This window comes from Polyodon spathula, chromosome 20, assembly GCF_017654505.1.
Source record: "Polyodon spathula isolate WHYD16114869_AA chromosome 20, ASM1765450v1, whole genome shotgun sequence".
Taxonomy (NCBI): domain Eukaryota; kingdom Metazoa; phylum Chordata; class Actinopteri; order Acipenseriformes; family Polyodontidae; genus Polyodon; species Polyodon spathula.
The window spans coordinates 6,569,096-6,583,215 of NC_054553.1; the positions used below are offsets into that span (position 1 = coordinate 6,569,096).

Sequence of the window (14,120 nt, forward strand, 5' to 3'; positions counted from 1 at the left end):
CTTTGATGTTCTAATTGCAATATTGTACCGACACTGTGTTGCCTTTATTTTTTGATGTATGTGTTAAGGTGCTTTTATGTGAGCTACTCTTCAGTTCTATCTGCCTGCCAGATATATACACAACAGACCAGAATAGCACAAGTACCTATATAGAAGAAAGAGCCAACACCACCTAGTTATCTGCCACTTTGGAAATACACTGGCAATACACTGCTGTGCAACAAAGGGTGCTGGCACTCACTAGTATATTATATTTGTAGATATTATTGTAGCTGTCATGAATAGACAAAGCCCACACCATTAAATACATCAACACATGATCTCCATGAGTTAATTAATTATACAATCACTGAACATTCAAATAGCCATCATAATAGATGCACACAATGCTAATATTCATAATATGTGTACTATATATATATATATATATATATATATATATATATATATATATATATATATATATATATATATATATAAAAGAAATTTCTGGACCTTGAGACTAGATAGTTATTATGGTAATTAACATCGTTTTCAACAGTTGGGAACCCTAGTTGTGACATTGTAAACCCTCCGGAGGTAGGCCTCCATCGTAATCAAAATACTGGTAGACCATATTATATATCGGTGTGCACCGCTATAGCTACGATGACTTAGAATCTGATATTATAATATAATATAATAAATATATATATATATATATATATCTATATATATATATATATATATATAATATATCACACACACACACACACACACACACACAGTGCCTATAGAAAGTCTACACCCCCTTTCAAAAATGGAAAATGCATTAAAATAGTTTTTTTTTTTTTTCATTTATCTACACATCCTACCCCACAACTTCCAAGTGAAAAAGATATTCTAGAAATTTGTAGAAAATTAATACAAAATAAAAACTGAAATAGCTTGGTTGGATAAGTGTCCACCCCCCTTGTAATAGCAATCCTAAATTAGCTCAGTTGTAACCAATCGCCTTCAAAATCACATACCAAGTTAAGTGGCCTCCACCGGTGTTAAATTGTAGTGATTCACATGATTTCAGGATAAATTCAACAGTTCCTGTAGGCTTTCAAAAGAACTCCGGGCCAAAGTTGTTGAAAGGCACAGATCAGGGGATGGGTATAAAAAATATCAAAAGCCTTGAATATCTCTTGAAGCATGGTCAAGACGATTATTAAGAAGTGGAAGGTGTATGGCACCACCAATACCCTGCCTAGATCAGGCCATCACACCAAACTGGATGTCCGAGCAAGAAGGAGACTGATCAGAGAGGCTACCAAGAGGCCAATGGCAACTTTGCAAGAGCTACAGGCTTTTATGGCAAAGACTGGTCAAAGTGTGCATGTGACATCCCAAGCACTCCACAAATCTGGCCTGTATGGTAGGGTGGCAAGAAGGAAGCCATTACTCAAGAAAGCCCACCTTGAATCCCATTTTGAAGTATGCAAAAAAACACTCCATGTGGCAAAAAGTTTTGTGGTCTGACAAAAATAAAATGGAACTTTTTGGCCTAAATGCAAAGCGTTATGTTTGGTGTAAACCCAACATAGTGTATCACCCAGAGAACACCATCCCTACTGTGAAGCATGGTGGTGGCAGCATCATGTTATGGGGATATTTCTCATCGATAGGCACTGGGGCACTTGTCAGGATAGAAGGGAAAATGAATGGAGCAAAGTACAGAGACGTCCTTGAGGAAAACCTGCTGCCCTCTGCAAGAAACTGAAACCGGGATGGAAGTTCACCTTTCAGCATGACAGAGACCCAAAGCACACAGCCAGAGCTACACTGGAGTCGCTAAGGAACAAAAAGATAAATGTCCTTGAGTGGCCCATTCAGATCCCAAACTTAAATCCAATCGAAAATTTGTGGCATGTCTTGAAGATTGCTGTCCATCAACGCTCCCCAAGAAACTTGTCAAAGCTTGAACAGTTTTGTAAAGAAGAATGGCCAAATCTAGGTGTGCAAAGTTGGCAGAGACCTATCCCAACAGACTCACGGCTGTAATTGCTGCCAAAGGTGCTTCCACCAAGTATTAACTCGGGGGGTGGGGAGAGACTTATCCAATTATGATCTTTCAGTTTTGTATTTTTAATATAGATTTTTTTCTCAATAAAAACATTTTCCCCCTTAACAGTGTGGAATATGATTTGTAGATAAGTGGAACACAATCTGCATTTAAATGCATGAAACTCTGAGGCACTGACACAACAAAATATATCACATGTATTATTCTTATTATTAGATATTATTTATAATGTACATTATAATGGTACTTTGGCTGATATAGCCTACATTACACATGCCTAACTGGAAGTGAAGCAAGGCTCCTGAACTCATCGCATTTGAAAAGGTTGAATTGAAGTTTTGCTGTCCAATGCAAACTTTTGTTAATGTGTCCTTAGGCAACATCTAACGGGATGTGACTCTGTCTACCCACCTGGAATCAAGATGAGAGGATTTATTTATTTGCATTTGAGACCTTGGCAAAGATACAACAACAAAACCATCACGTTGGGAATATTCGCTGTGTTATTGTCTAGTACATAATGGTCTTTGCATAGTGCTCATTGCACCTGGTGAAACTAACAATGGCTTAGGGTGGAAGGTTAGGAAATTAATTTTAATATGTGGGGAGTACACCTTAATTGAATATTAGAAGAGATGGTATTATTATATGCATTGTCTTTCATAATGAAGACTATAATCCATTTCATTTTGAGTATAAATAATAATTAAAAAAAAAAAAAAAATACATACCCGATGTGTAGCTGTTATAATTCCAGAATTACACAAACATCAATGTGATCAGTAGTAATAATTTGAACTGAAGAACTGCTGCCCTCTGCTGGAATGGTTGTAAAACTACAGTATGGTTACTGCCACTATTTAATTATGCAGCGGAGTAATTTAGAAAAGGCTAACTAATTGAAAAAAAAAAAAAAAAAAAGGAAACCCACACATGAAATATTGTTATCCTTGTTGAGTAAATGTGTGTGAACTGGAGCGACAACATTCTATAAAATGTTTTATAAAATATGCATTTGAGTTCTTTGAACAGATTATTTTAAAAAATAAAATGTAAACCAACAGTCGGTGCTTGGGTAGAATAATGTTATGGGTTTAAAAATAAATAAATAAATAAATAAATATCTATTCTTGTGCATTACGCTTCGCTGGCATTCATTTTGTAAATAAAAAATAATCTCTTTCATATCAATAACAGCCATAAATGTTTTACACATGTTTAAATTTTAAATGTTTCATATTTTTTTAACGATTAGTTATAGCTGAAACATAGTTTAAATTTGGGGATACAAATTACAATAGTTGTGTGGGATGCATCACATTCCATTGAAGGTAGTTAAAATGTATGTGTTTACTACTACAACTATCCTTTTTTGAACGCTTAACCTGAAAGATTGGAGCCACTGTTTTGTTTGTACTATTTGGGTTTAAATACCTAGTTAGGGGGAAACTCGGGGTTTCGTTTTTTGTTGTTTTATTTTTGCACTAGAAGCTTTGCGTTTGTATGTTGACCTACTCCCATCGAATAAACGAATTAAAATAATAAAATGGAGTTTCTCACAATTGTTTAGGGAAACTGTTACATCTAAAACCGATTGACAATAACAATGAACGTGTATTCATAAACTCTACCACGAGGATCGCTGCTGAGGCAGCAGTCGTTGGTTTTATGCCATCGGGGGCACGACGAGGTTCCTTACTATCGATCCTAAATCCCGTCTCAAGCGGGATTCAGCTGTCCTTTCGGGGTTTTCCGACACAGGAATGTGTATTATACGTCAAACAGGAATGTCAACTAGACTGGGCGCCATGTTGGATTACAAACAACCGAAATATCTGAGCAGATTATTTGTTCTTTCAGTAAAATTCTGTAGCTATCGCAATGCCCATTTCCTTAAAATCAGGCTTTTGAATAAATACAGGTTCCTGACTGTTTAACGCCATAACACTAACACTACCTAAAATGCTACGTGTAACATAAACTACGACAGATGGTCTTTTCTTAATGGTAACAACTCAATCCCTTTAATTCCACCCCATAAGATTCACCATTTCGCGCGTAAAAATTCCCGGTGCTGAAATTCCAACTCCGTGCAGCTCAGCGTGCAGCCTGCAGATTGGTCAACGGAAACATCCATCACCGTTTAGCCTCGCCCCTCCCCCATTCAACCACAGGGTTTAATGTTCTAGTGTTTTTACAACTGTATTTAGTAAAGGGGAGCATTTATAGTTTACATGCAGTAAACACTCAATTGCAATACAGGGTTTTACTTTTATTTTTAAGAGGCTAGTCAGGAATACAACATGCCCAAAAGAAAGGTAAGTAATTTTTTTTATTTATTTATTTTTTAAATGCAGGTTCACTTTTTCTTTTTAGAAATCAAAGAAGCGTATTATGTAGCCCGTGAGACGTCGGTGGTTTAATTCATACAAAACCCGTGAATTTTATCGGGAAAAAGAAGGATTTGTAAAAAAAAATAAATAAAAATGCATTTCTAAAATCATCTTTCCTGCATGTTTTGCATGGGAAATGCGTTGAAATTAGGGTTTGCTGTGCCGCGTAGCACTAAACGTTCGAGTATCTTGGAAGGTTAGTCTCCATGCTGGATCCAAACACGGCAGCCATGGTCTGATTCAGATCCTGTAAACTGTTATGGTAGATATGCTGAAGGCAAAGACATTTTTTTTTTATAGAGGTACAATCCTGTTGTATAAAACTAGACATTGCGCAAATTTTGCGCTATGTTCACTTATTTCCTGTCTTACGTCCGAGTGTGTTTTCCGCTCTCTGCAGATGTAATTTTATTACATTTTCTTTGTTCGTATTTGTTGTGGCAGATGCCCCGCTGTAGTTGTTTAAAGACGCTAGGTGGCGCACGAGTAACGATCTAGCCTGACTGAGAGAGAACAATCTGATACATACTGTACAGGGTAAGCTTAGCATTTGCGGGGTGCCATTCAAGATTTTGTGTTTTATGACGCTTATATATAATTGTTTTCGAATTAAATATTGACCTGTTTACGAAAGGAAAACAATGGCACGAAATAGCGTTAGTGTGCGTGTAAAATGTTGCTTTAAAAAGTCCTCACTACGTGTTGATGAAAAATGAATGTTGTGAAAACAATAAACATAAATTGCATTAGATATTAACCAGTAGATATTATTATCAAAATAAATAAAACTGCATTATAGCTATCCTTTTGAATGAAAGTGTTTTATTACAGGTTTTCACCCCCCATTCATTGTTGTTACTATTAGTGTAGTTTGTTAAATATTTATTTCTTAAGTTCCAAAGTACCACCGATTTTCACGAATAAGCCACATGGATGTGGCAAAATTAAAAATAAAATCTAATCCGATGTAAAATGATTTACTTGTTTAATTTTATTTATTTTTTTCAGACTGGAACTGAGGGAGAGGTGAAAGAGGAGGTAAGTTTGCTTCTAACATCATATAACGATTGTCAACGGTATTTTAATGGCATTTAACTTCAAAACGTGTTTTAATACAACATATCGGGGAAGTAAATAAGACTCCCCTTGCATAGCAATTTGCCACCTTATTTTACTATGTGAGTTTAATAAGACACTGAGTTTAAGTAAACAGTATGGCTAAACATTAAAACCTGGAATGGGTAAATCTGCTGATATGTATTTCATATAGCACCAGTAAGAGTGTTTGTACAGTTTTTGATACAAGTCGATAAGGTAGTCCTACATGATCTTTAAGAACACCTGAAAACCTACCAGGGATTATTATCGCACAAGTTGTGTGAAGCAGAAATAATAGAGATCATTTATTCTTTGTGTAGCTGTTTGGTGCTGCTAACTTGTATGTTAAACTTCCACAGCCCCAGAGGAGATCAGCAAGGCTATCAGCAGTGAGTATTGCATTTATTCCCTTCTCTTAAAGTCTAGCACTGTTTTTTTGTTTAAAAGGGGGAAAAAAACAAACCTACATCAAGTGTATAAAACCAGGCAGAAACAGCTGAAGGCAGGAGCAATTAAATGCTTGCTGTTTTGTTTCTTATTAGTTTTATGAATTTAAAATATACATATTTCCCCTTTTTGAATAAGTACATAATAATAAACATCACCATCATCATTTTGGTCAGCCAAGGTCACATTTACAGGTCGACCCAGTGCTATTTCAAATTAAATAGTGGTCACCATTTTGACATTATTTTACTTTTTTTTGTGATATAGCAGCCATTTTGGTTTTAAATGCAACATGTAAGTTAAATACTGTTTTGTAAATACAGCCTTCAAAACTTTTTTGACATTGTTAGAATTTATAATTGGAAAATCTGGTTTTTATCTACTCTTACATTAAAAAAAAAAAAAAAAAAAAACATATATTTTCATTACAAAATGGCCATCGTTCCTTGAGCTCTGTTCACATTGTGACTTTTGAGTACCATGTCTGTATATTGAGTATATATTGTATATTGAGTCTGGAGCAACGTGTGGTCTGTATATCGATGTATATTGCATATTGATCGGCATTGTGTGTGGCAGCGGTTACTATGGTAATACTTTATTCTAATTAACCAACATTTTTTTTTCCCTTTTCTTTTAGAAACCAGTACCCCCCAAGCCTGAACCAAAACTTAAAAAGCCAGCAAAGGTACACCTGTCTGTCCGTCTGTCTATAACTGAGATCAATCCCCTTGGTCACTGAGCATCACCAGTGGCACAAGCAGCTATAGTTTACTGACCCTGCTTTCTTACAAGGGAATCCTGTTAGTGGAGGTTTGGGCCAGTTCAGGTTTGCACCAAGATGGCACTTGAAACAGACATAAGCATTAAGAGCACCGTCAATCATTAGATCTATTGAAACACAAATACAATTAATAATGCAACCTACAGTATTTAACCAGCCTTTAAGAATGAATGGACCTACATTTTCAGTGGTTTACTTTACTTGAACATTGTATCCGGTTGTAAAGTTTACCAAAATTATCAGTCATGTTTCACTGCTTGTGAATGTTTGTTTACTGTTTTATTAATGGTTTTTCACTCATTGTAAACAACTATTCAAAGAAAAAATGATCTGCAAAGTAGACTGTCAAAACAATATGAGTATTGCTATCTAAAATGGTGGCTTTCATTTTCAAAATGGCTGCCGACAATTTTTGGCATGTTGGTCTATGAGAAGTGATTGACAAACATAAAATGCTAAATTTCCAATATAAGCAATGGTTATTTAAAAAAATAATAATAATAAAAATTAGTCAATATACATTTCAAAAGAATATATAAAGACATGTTTTTTTAAAGTCTATTATAGTCTCTATTTGCAGGGTTTTTTTTTTTTTTTTAACAGTAGAGTAGACTCTCGCTTATCGGATGGGACCGGACCTTGTAGTAGACCAGTAAATAGTTGCCAGCAGTATGAGGATTTGGGCAAAAAGACACTAGTTGTAGTTTAAACATGTTATGTTTGCACTGGAAGTTTAATAAGAGTGTTTATCAAGGTATAGTGTTGCAGGACAAGACTCAGATTTAAAGCACCAAGCTGACGACATCATTTCAGAATGCTCAGTATGTATTGCCATTGAATCATAGATCTCACAGTTTCCATTATTAAAGACCCACACATGTATTTTATTGTATGCTATTAATTACCAAACGCACTGATGGGTACTTGATGTTCTGTGCACTATAGCGCTTCCAGAGTGTCCTGCGTGCCCATACCTCATGGTAAAGATTGCATGGACATTGGAAAAGCAGTCATTGGTCACAGAGGGCTTGCTGTAGGAGTTTTGAAATCACTGCAAGAAGCTTCTTGTTTTGTCTGTCCTTCACAGTACTGTAACCAATCGCTGGTTTTCCTGCATGTTTTCTTTTTCTCTGTTCCGATATGCAGCCTTTTAAGTGGAATGTGTAGCATGGGCCGGAAATGCAGAAATCAAAGAGCGATCAGTACATTTTGTGCATCAATGCCATATTCGTTTGAATTTAAGATGGAATTCTTTAACAATTTTTTGCTTCTCAGAAATAGCCTGCGTCTTAAATTCAAGTACAGTATAGTGATGCGTGTATTAAAATCAACAACAAAAGGTGTGACACAAACAGCAATGTGACTTACTGCTGAGGGAAGACTAACCAAATCGATCTCGAATCATCTGTGTCAGTTTTGTACAATACAACCGTGTAATTGAGGTTGTATCTTTGTGAATGTATATTTATTTCATATTTTATTTTTTCTCTCAAATTGAGGGTGGTAAAATTATGCTTTGTTTTAAATTCGAAGGAATAGGGTACCATTAAAAGTGCAGTACCATATTTTATACAGGAGACCTGTGAAGTAACAGGAATTCACATTAGGTAAGAGTTAGAGAGCTATTTTGCTAGCTCCGTATGTGAAGTTAACATGGCATGGTTATTAGTGTGTACATACTTGTCAATAACACCAGCCACTGCAGGGAAGTAGATGCTTGCCTCTGAACAGGGATGTAATTACCCTTCCTGTGAAAGGGATAGCTGTCTTCTCTGGTTATCTGCTATGTTGCTAAAATGTCTCAAGTGTTTTTTGGTGGTTGGACAGAATGAGATCCAACTCCCTTTAAGGAAAGAATAATTTCACGCTATGTTGGTGCTCACTTTTTAAGGAGGTGAATAACTGTTTAATGCTTAAACTCTGCAGAAAGTATTTAAGGGTTCTCTCAAATTAGAATTGCATGGCTAAGTTGGCAGCCAACCTGCCAGATTTTTTATTTTTATTTATTTATTTTTTTAAAAGTAATGCCTTGATTGCCACTTTAAAGATATACACTGTATTGGCTTCAGGTAAAACTAAAACCGAAGACACCCACGTAGTTTGCATGAAGTGCTGGCCCGTAAACACAGCAAATACAGCCTGTGATCAGAGTTCATTAAATTGGGGCTATTCCATTGAAAAATATCCAAATATTAGGTAGATTTATACAGGATCCCATCTCTTATTTAAGTTGTATATAATGGTAAAAGCAAAGATCAGTCAAGCATAAGCAAGCTTGGCACACCATGAGTATGGTAATGCATAACTAACCATCGTAAAGCACAGTGAAAAAGCATGGTAAACTACACAGGTTTAATTATGATAAATGAACAAACAAGATTGTATTATGTTTAATACTTAAGCAAGGAAAATCCATATATGTTTCAATTTTAAATACAAAAACTCCAGGCACACTGCTTGGCGTTCCAATGGAGAGCGGAATCTTACTTGGGACAAGAGCGTTTCCGTATCTCATGTTAAAGCTGCTAATGTAGTTTCCTCTCCCGCAGAAGGTGAAGGCTGTGAACGATAAGAAGGAGGACAAGAAGCCACCGGTGAAAGGGAAGAAGGGAGCGAAGGCAGAGGCAGACACAAACGAGGAGAATCACTCTGAAAATGGAGATGCCAAAACTAACGAGGTACAAACAAACAAAGCAGTAAAATGGGACTGGCAGGGGCGCCGGTGGGTGGATGGAGCTGGTGACAGTGTAAAGAGCCACAGCTGTCTTCTGTACCCTTTATTGAGGATAAGCCTTATTGATCAACTAGCTTGTGGCATCAACACTAGCCTACACTGTTGTTCCATGCACCTTGAGTCAATATTGTTGTCTTTCATTTTCTCATTCTAGTTGGTCAAGTGAAGTAATTTACTCTTTAAACTTGTCAGACCTGCTAGACAGTTCTACATTTTAAGCAGTATCGCTGCGATACCATAGGGATACAGTAGTGTCAGTCCCCCCTCTACAGTTTATTTTCTACCCATGATGACTGGAACTGTGTTCCTCGCTACAATAATTGAATTTGTGTGAGCTGTGCTTTCTGTTGTGGTTGGTTAACTTCTTTGCCAGTGCTCTGTATCTAAACGTCTCTCTGCTTCCCTCCACAGGCACAGTCTCCTGAAGACTCGGAAGACAAGGAAGCCAAGTCTGAGTAGCCCCTCCCCCATCATCTTCATCATCTCTGTTGTGTGGTACCCCAATCCTTCATGATGTATTGTTAACAGAGGAATATTTTTTATCAACGATTTTATAAATACAGGTTTTTAGCACAAAGCTAATTAAGCAAGACCGTTGCAGTGAGGTACATCTAATATCTCTAAAAATTAAAAAAAATCATTTTTTATTTGAGAAAGACATGTGGTTGTAACAGTTTGTTATGGTGTAGGGAAAGGACCGGTGGTAGATTTGAAATGCGAGTGTCGCTCTGACATCCTTTCCAAATGGCCCCGTCTCCCAATATTTTCCTTGTGTTCAGTGTATATTTTATTTTTTTTTTTACATTCCAGGAAGGCTGTGAGGGTTGATTTAATAAACCATTTTGATAAAAACTTGCAGGATGTGAAAATATTAAGCAGGAAAAAAAAAAACTAAATAACAATGTCTTTATTTTTTTTCTGGTTTTTAAATCACGGTAAACTGTTTTTTAAAATAAAAGTTTTAACATCTATTTAAATATGCAGATGTCTGTGTGTTCCCACTCTTTTTAAACATTAACTCTGAATGTATCTTAATAAAAAGACTCTGGAAGTTTCCTCATTCTGTATCCTGTGTGATTGTTTCAAATTCTGTGGACGTTTCTGTAGCATGTTGTCAGATCTCCAGGAGCATCACACATAACAGTAAACCTATCACTTAATCCTAACCTTAGTCAATGTAAGATTGTGGAAAGGCTATGTATTCCCTCAGTGAGACAATGTCTTATACAACATATGTTATCCAATGTGTAAATGTTCCTGGAGACTTTATCAGAACAGCAGGTGTTTGTCTCTTGATTCACACCCAGCCTCATATCTCTTAAATACTTGTGAAAACAAAAGATCTGGGTGTGCATGCACAGGGTAGAGGTGATAACAGTTCAGAGTTTAAACGGTCTCCAAAAGTTACATTTTTAAACGTTATCGGAAATATGTGTGTAAAATAGAGATGTTCGTTTTGGTGTTTTATACAATAGTTACTATGCATTGTAAGGTAATTGATTTAATATTCAGTATTTATTCCTAGTCTATTTCATATACACATTTGTGCTGTACACATGTAGTCTCGTACACATTTAATAATGTTGGCATTAATTTTTAATTCAACCAGAGTGCTTCTTGTTCTGGGTTATCTGAGATGGTTTAAACTTTGAGTAAACATTTTGGAGACCAGCACTCCCAATACAAAGTAGTTCAAAATTAACTTGACAAAAAAAAAGCAGTTGCCTTTGAGCAATCCATCTTGGAATGAAGCTTTAGTAAACAGTGGTGACGAGGGTATGATTGACACCTTATAATGTAAATGATGTGCGCCCATCACCCTTAGAATTTTATTCAAACCTTTACAGGATAGCTCATTGTCATGCTAAGAAATCTTATTACTGTCCATAGAAAAAAAAAGCTAAACTGGATTTTACAGCCCACTAAAAGTCAGGGAAAGTCTGCATTAAGTTTTGAACAAAAGTGGTACAGTGGTAACATCTCGGATGTCTCTGGGCAGAGTTCCAGACCAGGTGAGGTATAACGACTAAAGCAGTCAGCAACTTTTCTGCCTTGTGTTTAGGCACTAGTGAGTGTGGCAGCCGAAGACCACAGCTAGCACTTGGGAATGTAAGAAGCGACCAAGTCAGAAAGATAGGTAGAACCAATAGAAAAGTACAGGCAACAGACTGGAACCCAACAGGCAGCCATTGTAACTGAGCCAGAATGGGAGTTCTCATTATTGGAGTAATAGGATATTGTCCTCCCACAGTATTTCAGAAGATACCAATATTCAGGTGACATGCACATCCCTCTATCTTAACTGGTTTTTGGTAGATGCAGAAAAAAAGTGCAATTTTCTAGACAAAGTACATCCCTGGTATTGTCTGTACAAGTAAATCCTGCCTCCACAAGCTGTTCCTTCTCAAACCCAGTTAACAGCACAAACCCCCCATTCTGATACTAAACCCTGCAACATCTTTCATTTTCCTTTGGGTGGATCCAGTCCAGAGCTGCTTGCAAAAACCACTGAGATCATCAAAAATAATTACAACAGGATTACTCCTCTTTACAAAACTTGAAAATTAGACACACATTACAACGTGAAGTTTGTCAATTTTTGTTTTTGTAAAACAACAGGCCACAATATTTCTCTAATTTTATAATGTTTGCATTTAGTTGAACTGCATATCCTGACTGAGAATTTAAGGTTATGGACACTTTTATACGGCACATGCACAACACTTTCTGCTATTGTGTGGTGCAGCGTGGCATTTACTTGGTTACAAAAAGTTGTTACTACATTTCCAATTACCACTGGCACAGACGTTTAAATATTGAACCTATCTGTTTCAATGGACATTATCCCGAGAAGAAACCGGTCTGAATTCAGACTTGCCAGTCTCAGATATTGTTTATCTCAAATTCACTGATGAAGGATTTCTTACACTTCTAGCTGCAGAAGGAAAAAATAAACTTAAGCAGAACAAAATACATTCCATGAATTATTTAATTGTAGACTGCAGATGGAATTAGCAAGAGCCAAAATTTAGAAATATAAACGAAATGAGTGTGGCAGATTGGTTTCCTGTGGTACACAGCAATGTGGCATATATAAGGACAAGAGGGTAGTAGATACATAAGTAACTATTAATCACAACACTGCTACTTACTCTAAGTTTAGAAATACGAAAGGTGGAAGTCTTTCTCATTGTCTTGAACAGACTGCCAGGCAGAGAAAGTGCTTTATGAAACTATTGCATTTACTTAAACTGCTTTTGTAATAGTGCACATTTTCACAAAGGTCAAACCCTAGGCAATTCACATATTTAAGATGATAAATCCTCTGCTGTTTCTTTAAGGTCTGTAGATATGGGGCTCTGTTGTCATTCACAACAGCCCTGGCTATCAAAACACATTACACCAGAACCTACTGGAAATGATCTTTCTCTTCACAGCTGTTTGCTATTTTTCATACACTTCAAAAAATAAAAAAATAAAAAAATAATAAGCAAGCTTTCATCGCAGTGATTTCCTATTCCAATTCTGCAGAGAAAAGGATTTGCCATCATTTCTGAAAGCCAATTTCTGCATGGTCCAGAATACCCGAAACCTCAAAGAAATAAGGCATAAAGTAGCAGTTGGATATAATTAGTTTTCTGCCATCATAAGATAGAACCAGACAGGGCAAAGAGCCACTGTCATGCTTGAAGTGGCTTAGAGAGGTGCTTGTGCAGGCAGATGGTTCAGAGAGGGGAGAACAGGGCTATAGAAGTAGCATTCTTTTCATGACACCTCTATGAAGAGTATGATGGAATGTTCATTTCCCCACCGAGCAGGGGCAGTTTAACAAAACAAGGGCTGCTGGACCTGTGCTTGCACCCACTCAAGCATGGACACAACAGTAGGTGAAACGTTCTCAAGTGCTGGGCTGTAATGACGGCTGCTTATTTCCGTCACCAGGAGCATCACACAAGACTTTCTCTTTTTTTGGCTTTCAGTAACCTTCTTTTATCCCTTTGCCTGTACAATCAATCTCAAATATAACATCTGGACAATAATGTACACCCAACTGTAATTAAGCTCCAGTTTCGATTCATGGGTGTTTTATCAACTTTTCTGAACTCTAGTTTCCAAATTGACATGAGCACCACCCCAGAAATAAACAACTCAAGGCATTTAGTTTTGCTGTAACTTGTTTTTTTTTTTTTTGTTTTAGATGAGTTATTCATGCTTTTCCTATTAGAAGAAAATTGACTGATTCAGTTGAAGTCAAACTCAGAGTGAAAGCAGTACTTAGCTGTCAGCTTTTTTTAAACAGTACCTTACAATAAGGAAAGACCAAATCACTTGTCATATAACAGAATACACTGACTGTATTTTTGAGTGTCCATCTCTTGTATAAAATACTTGACTGTTATCTCCTTGTACACCTTGCTACACACTGCACCCTGTAATTATCAACTAAATGATAACAATAAAAACAGTAATACTAAGGCATGCTTTTTTAATGTCCAAAAAAATGTATTTCAGATTAAACCAATAAAATCAAAACAATGGTTGCTGTGGGCGACTTCCTCAGAACATACTGAATCTATGCAGGGAGGTCACTTCAGTCTGAACCAACTTTCATGG

At 36.5% G+C, this 14,120-nt stretch overlaps 1 protein-coding gene across 1 annotated transcript; it reads left to right on the top strand.

The window, feature by feature from the left end:
- Window positions 1–3,904: 3,904 nt before the first annotated feature.
- Window positions 3,905–10,562, top strand: LOC121295200 (non-histone chromosomal protein HMG-14A-like). The gene is made up of 6 exons (XM_041219615.1): window positions 3,905–4,368; window positions 5,452–5,481; window positions 5,901–5,930; window positions 6,629–6,676; window positions 9,322–9,450; window positions 9,918–10,562. Exons 1-6 carry the CDS (start codon window positions 4,354–4,356, stop codon window positions 9,963–9,965), a joined length of 300 nt encoding a protein of 99 aa, XP_041075549.1. The 5' UTR covers window positions 3,905–4,353; the 3' UTR covers window positions 9,966–10,562.
- Window positions 10,563–14,120: the final 3,558 nt, after the last annotated feature.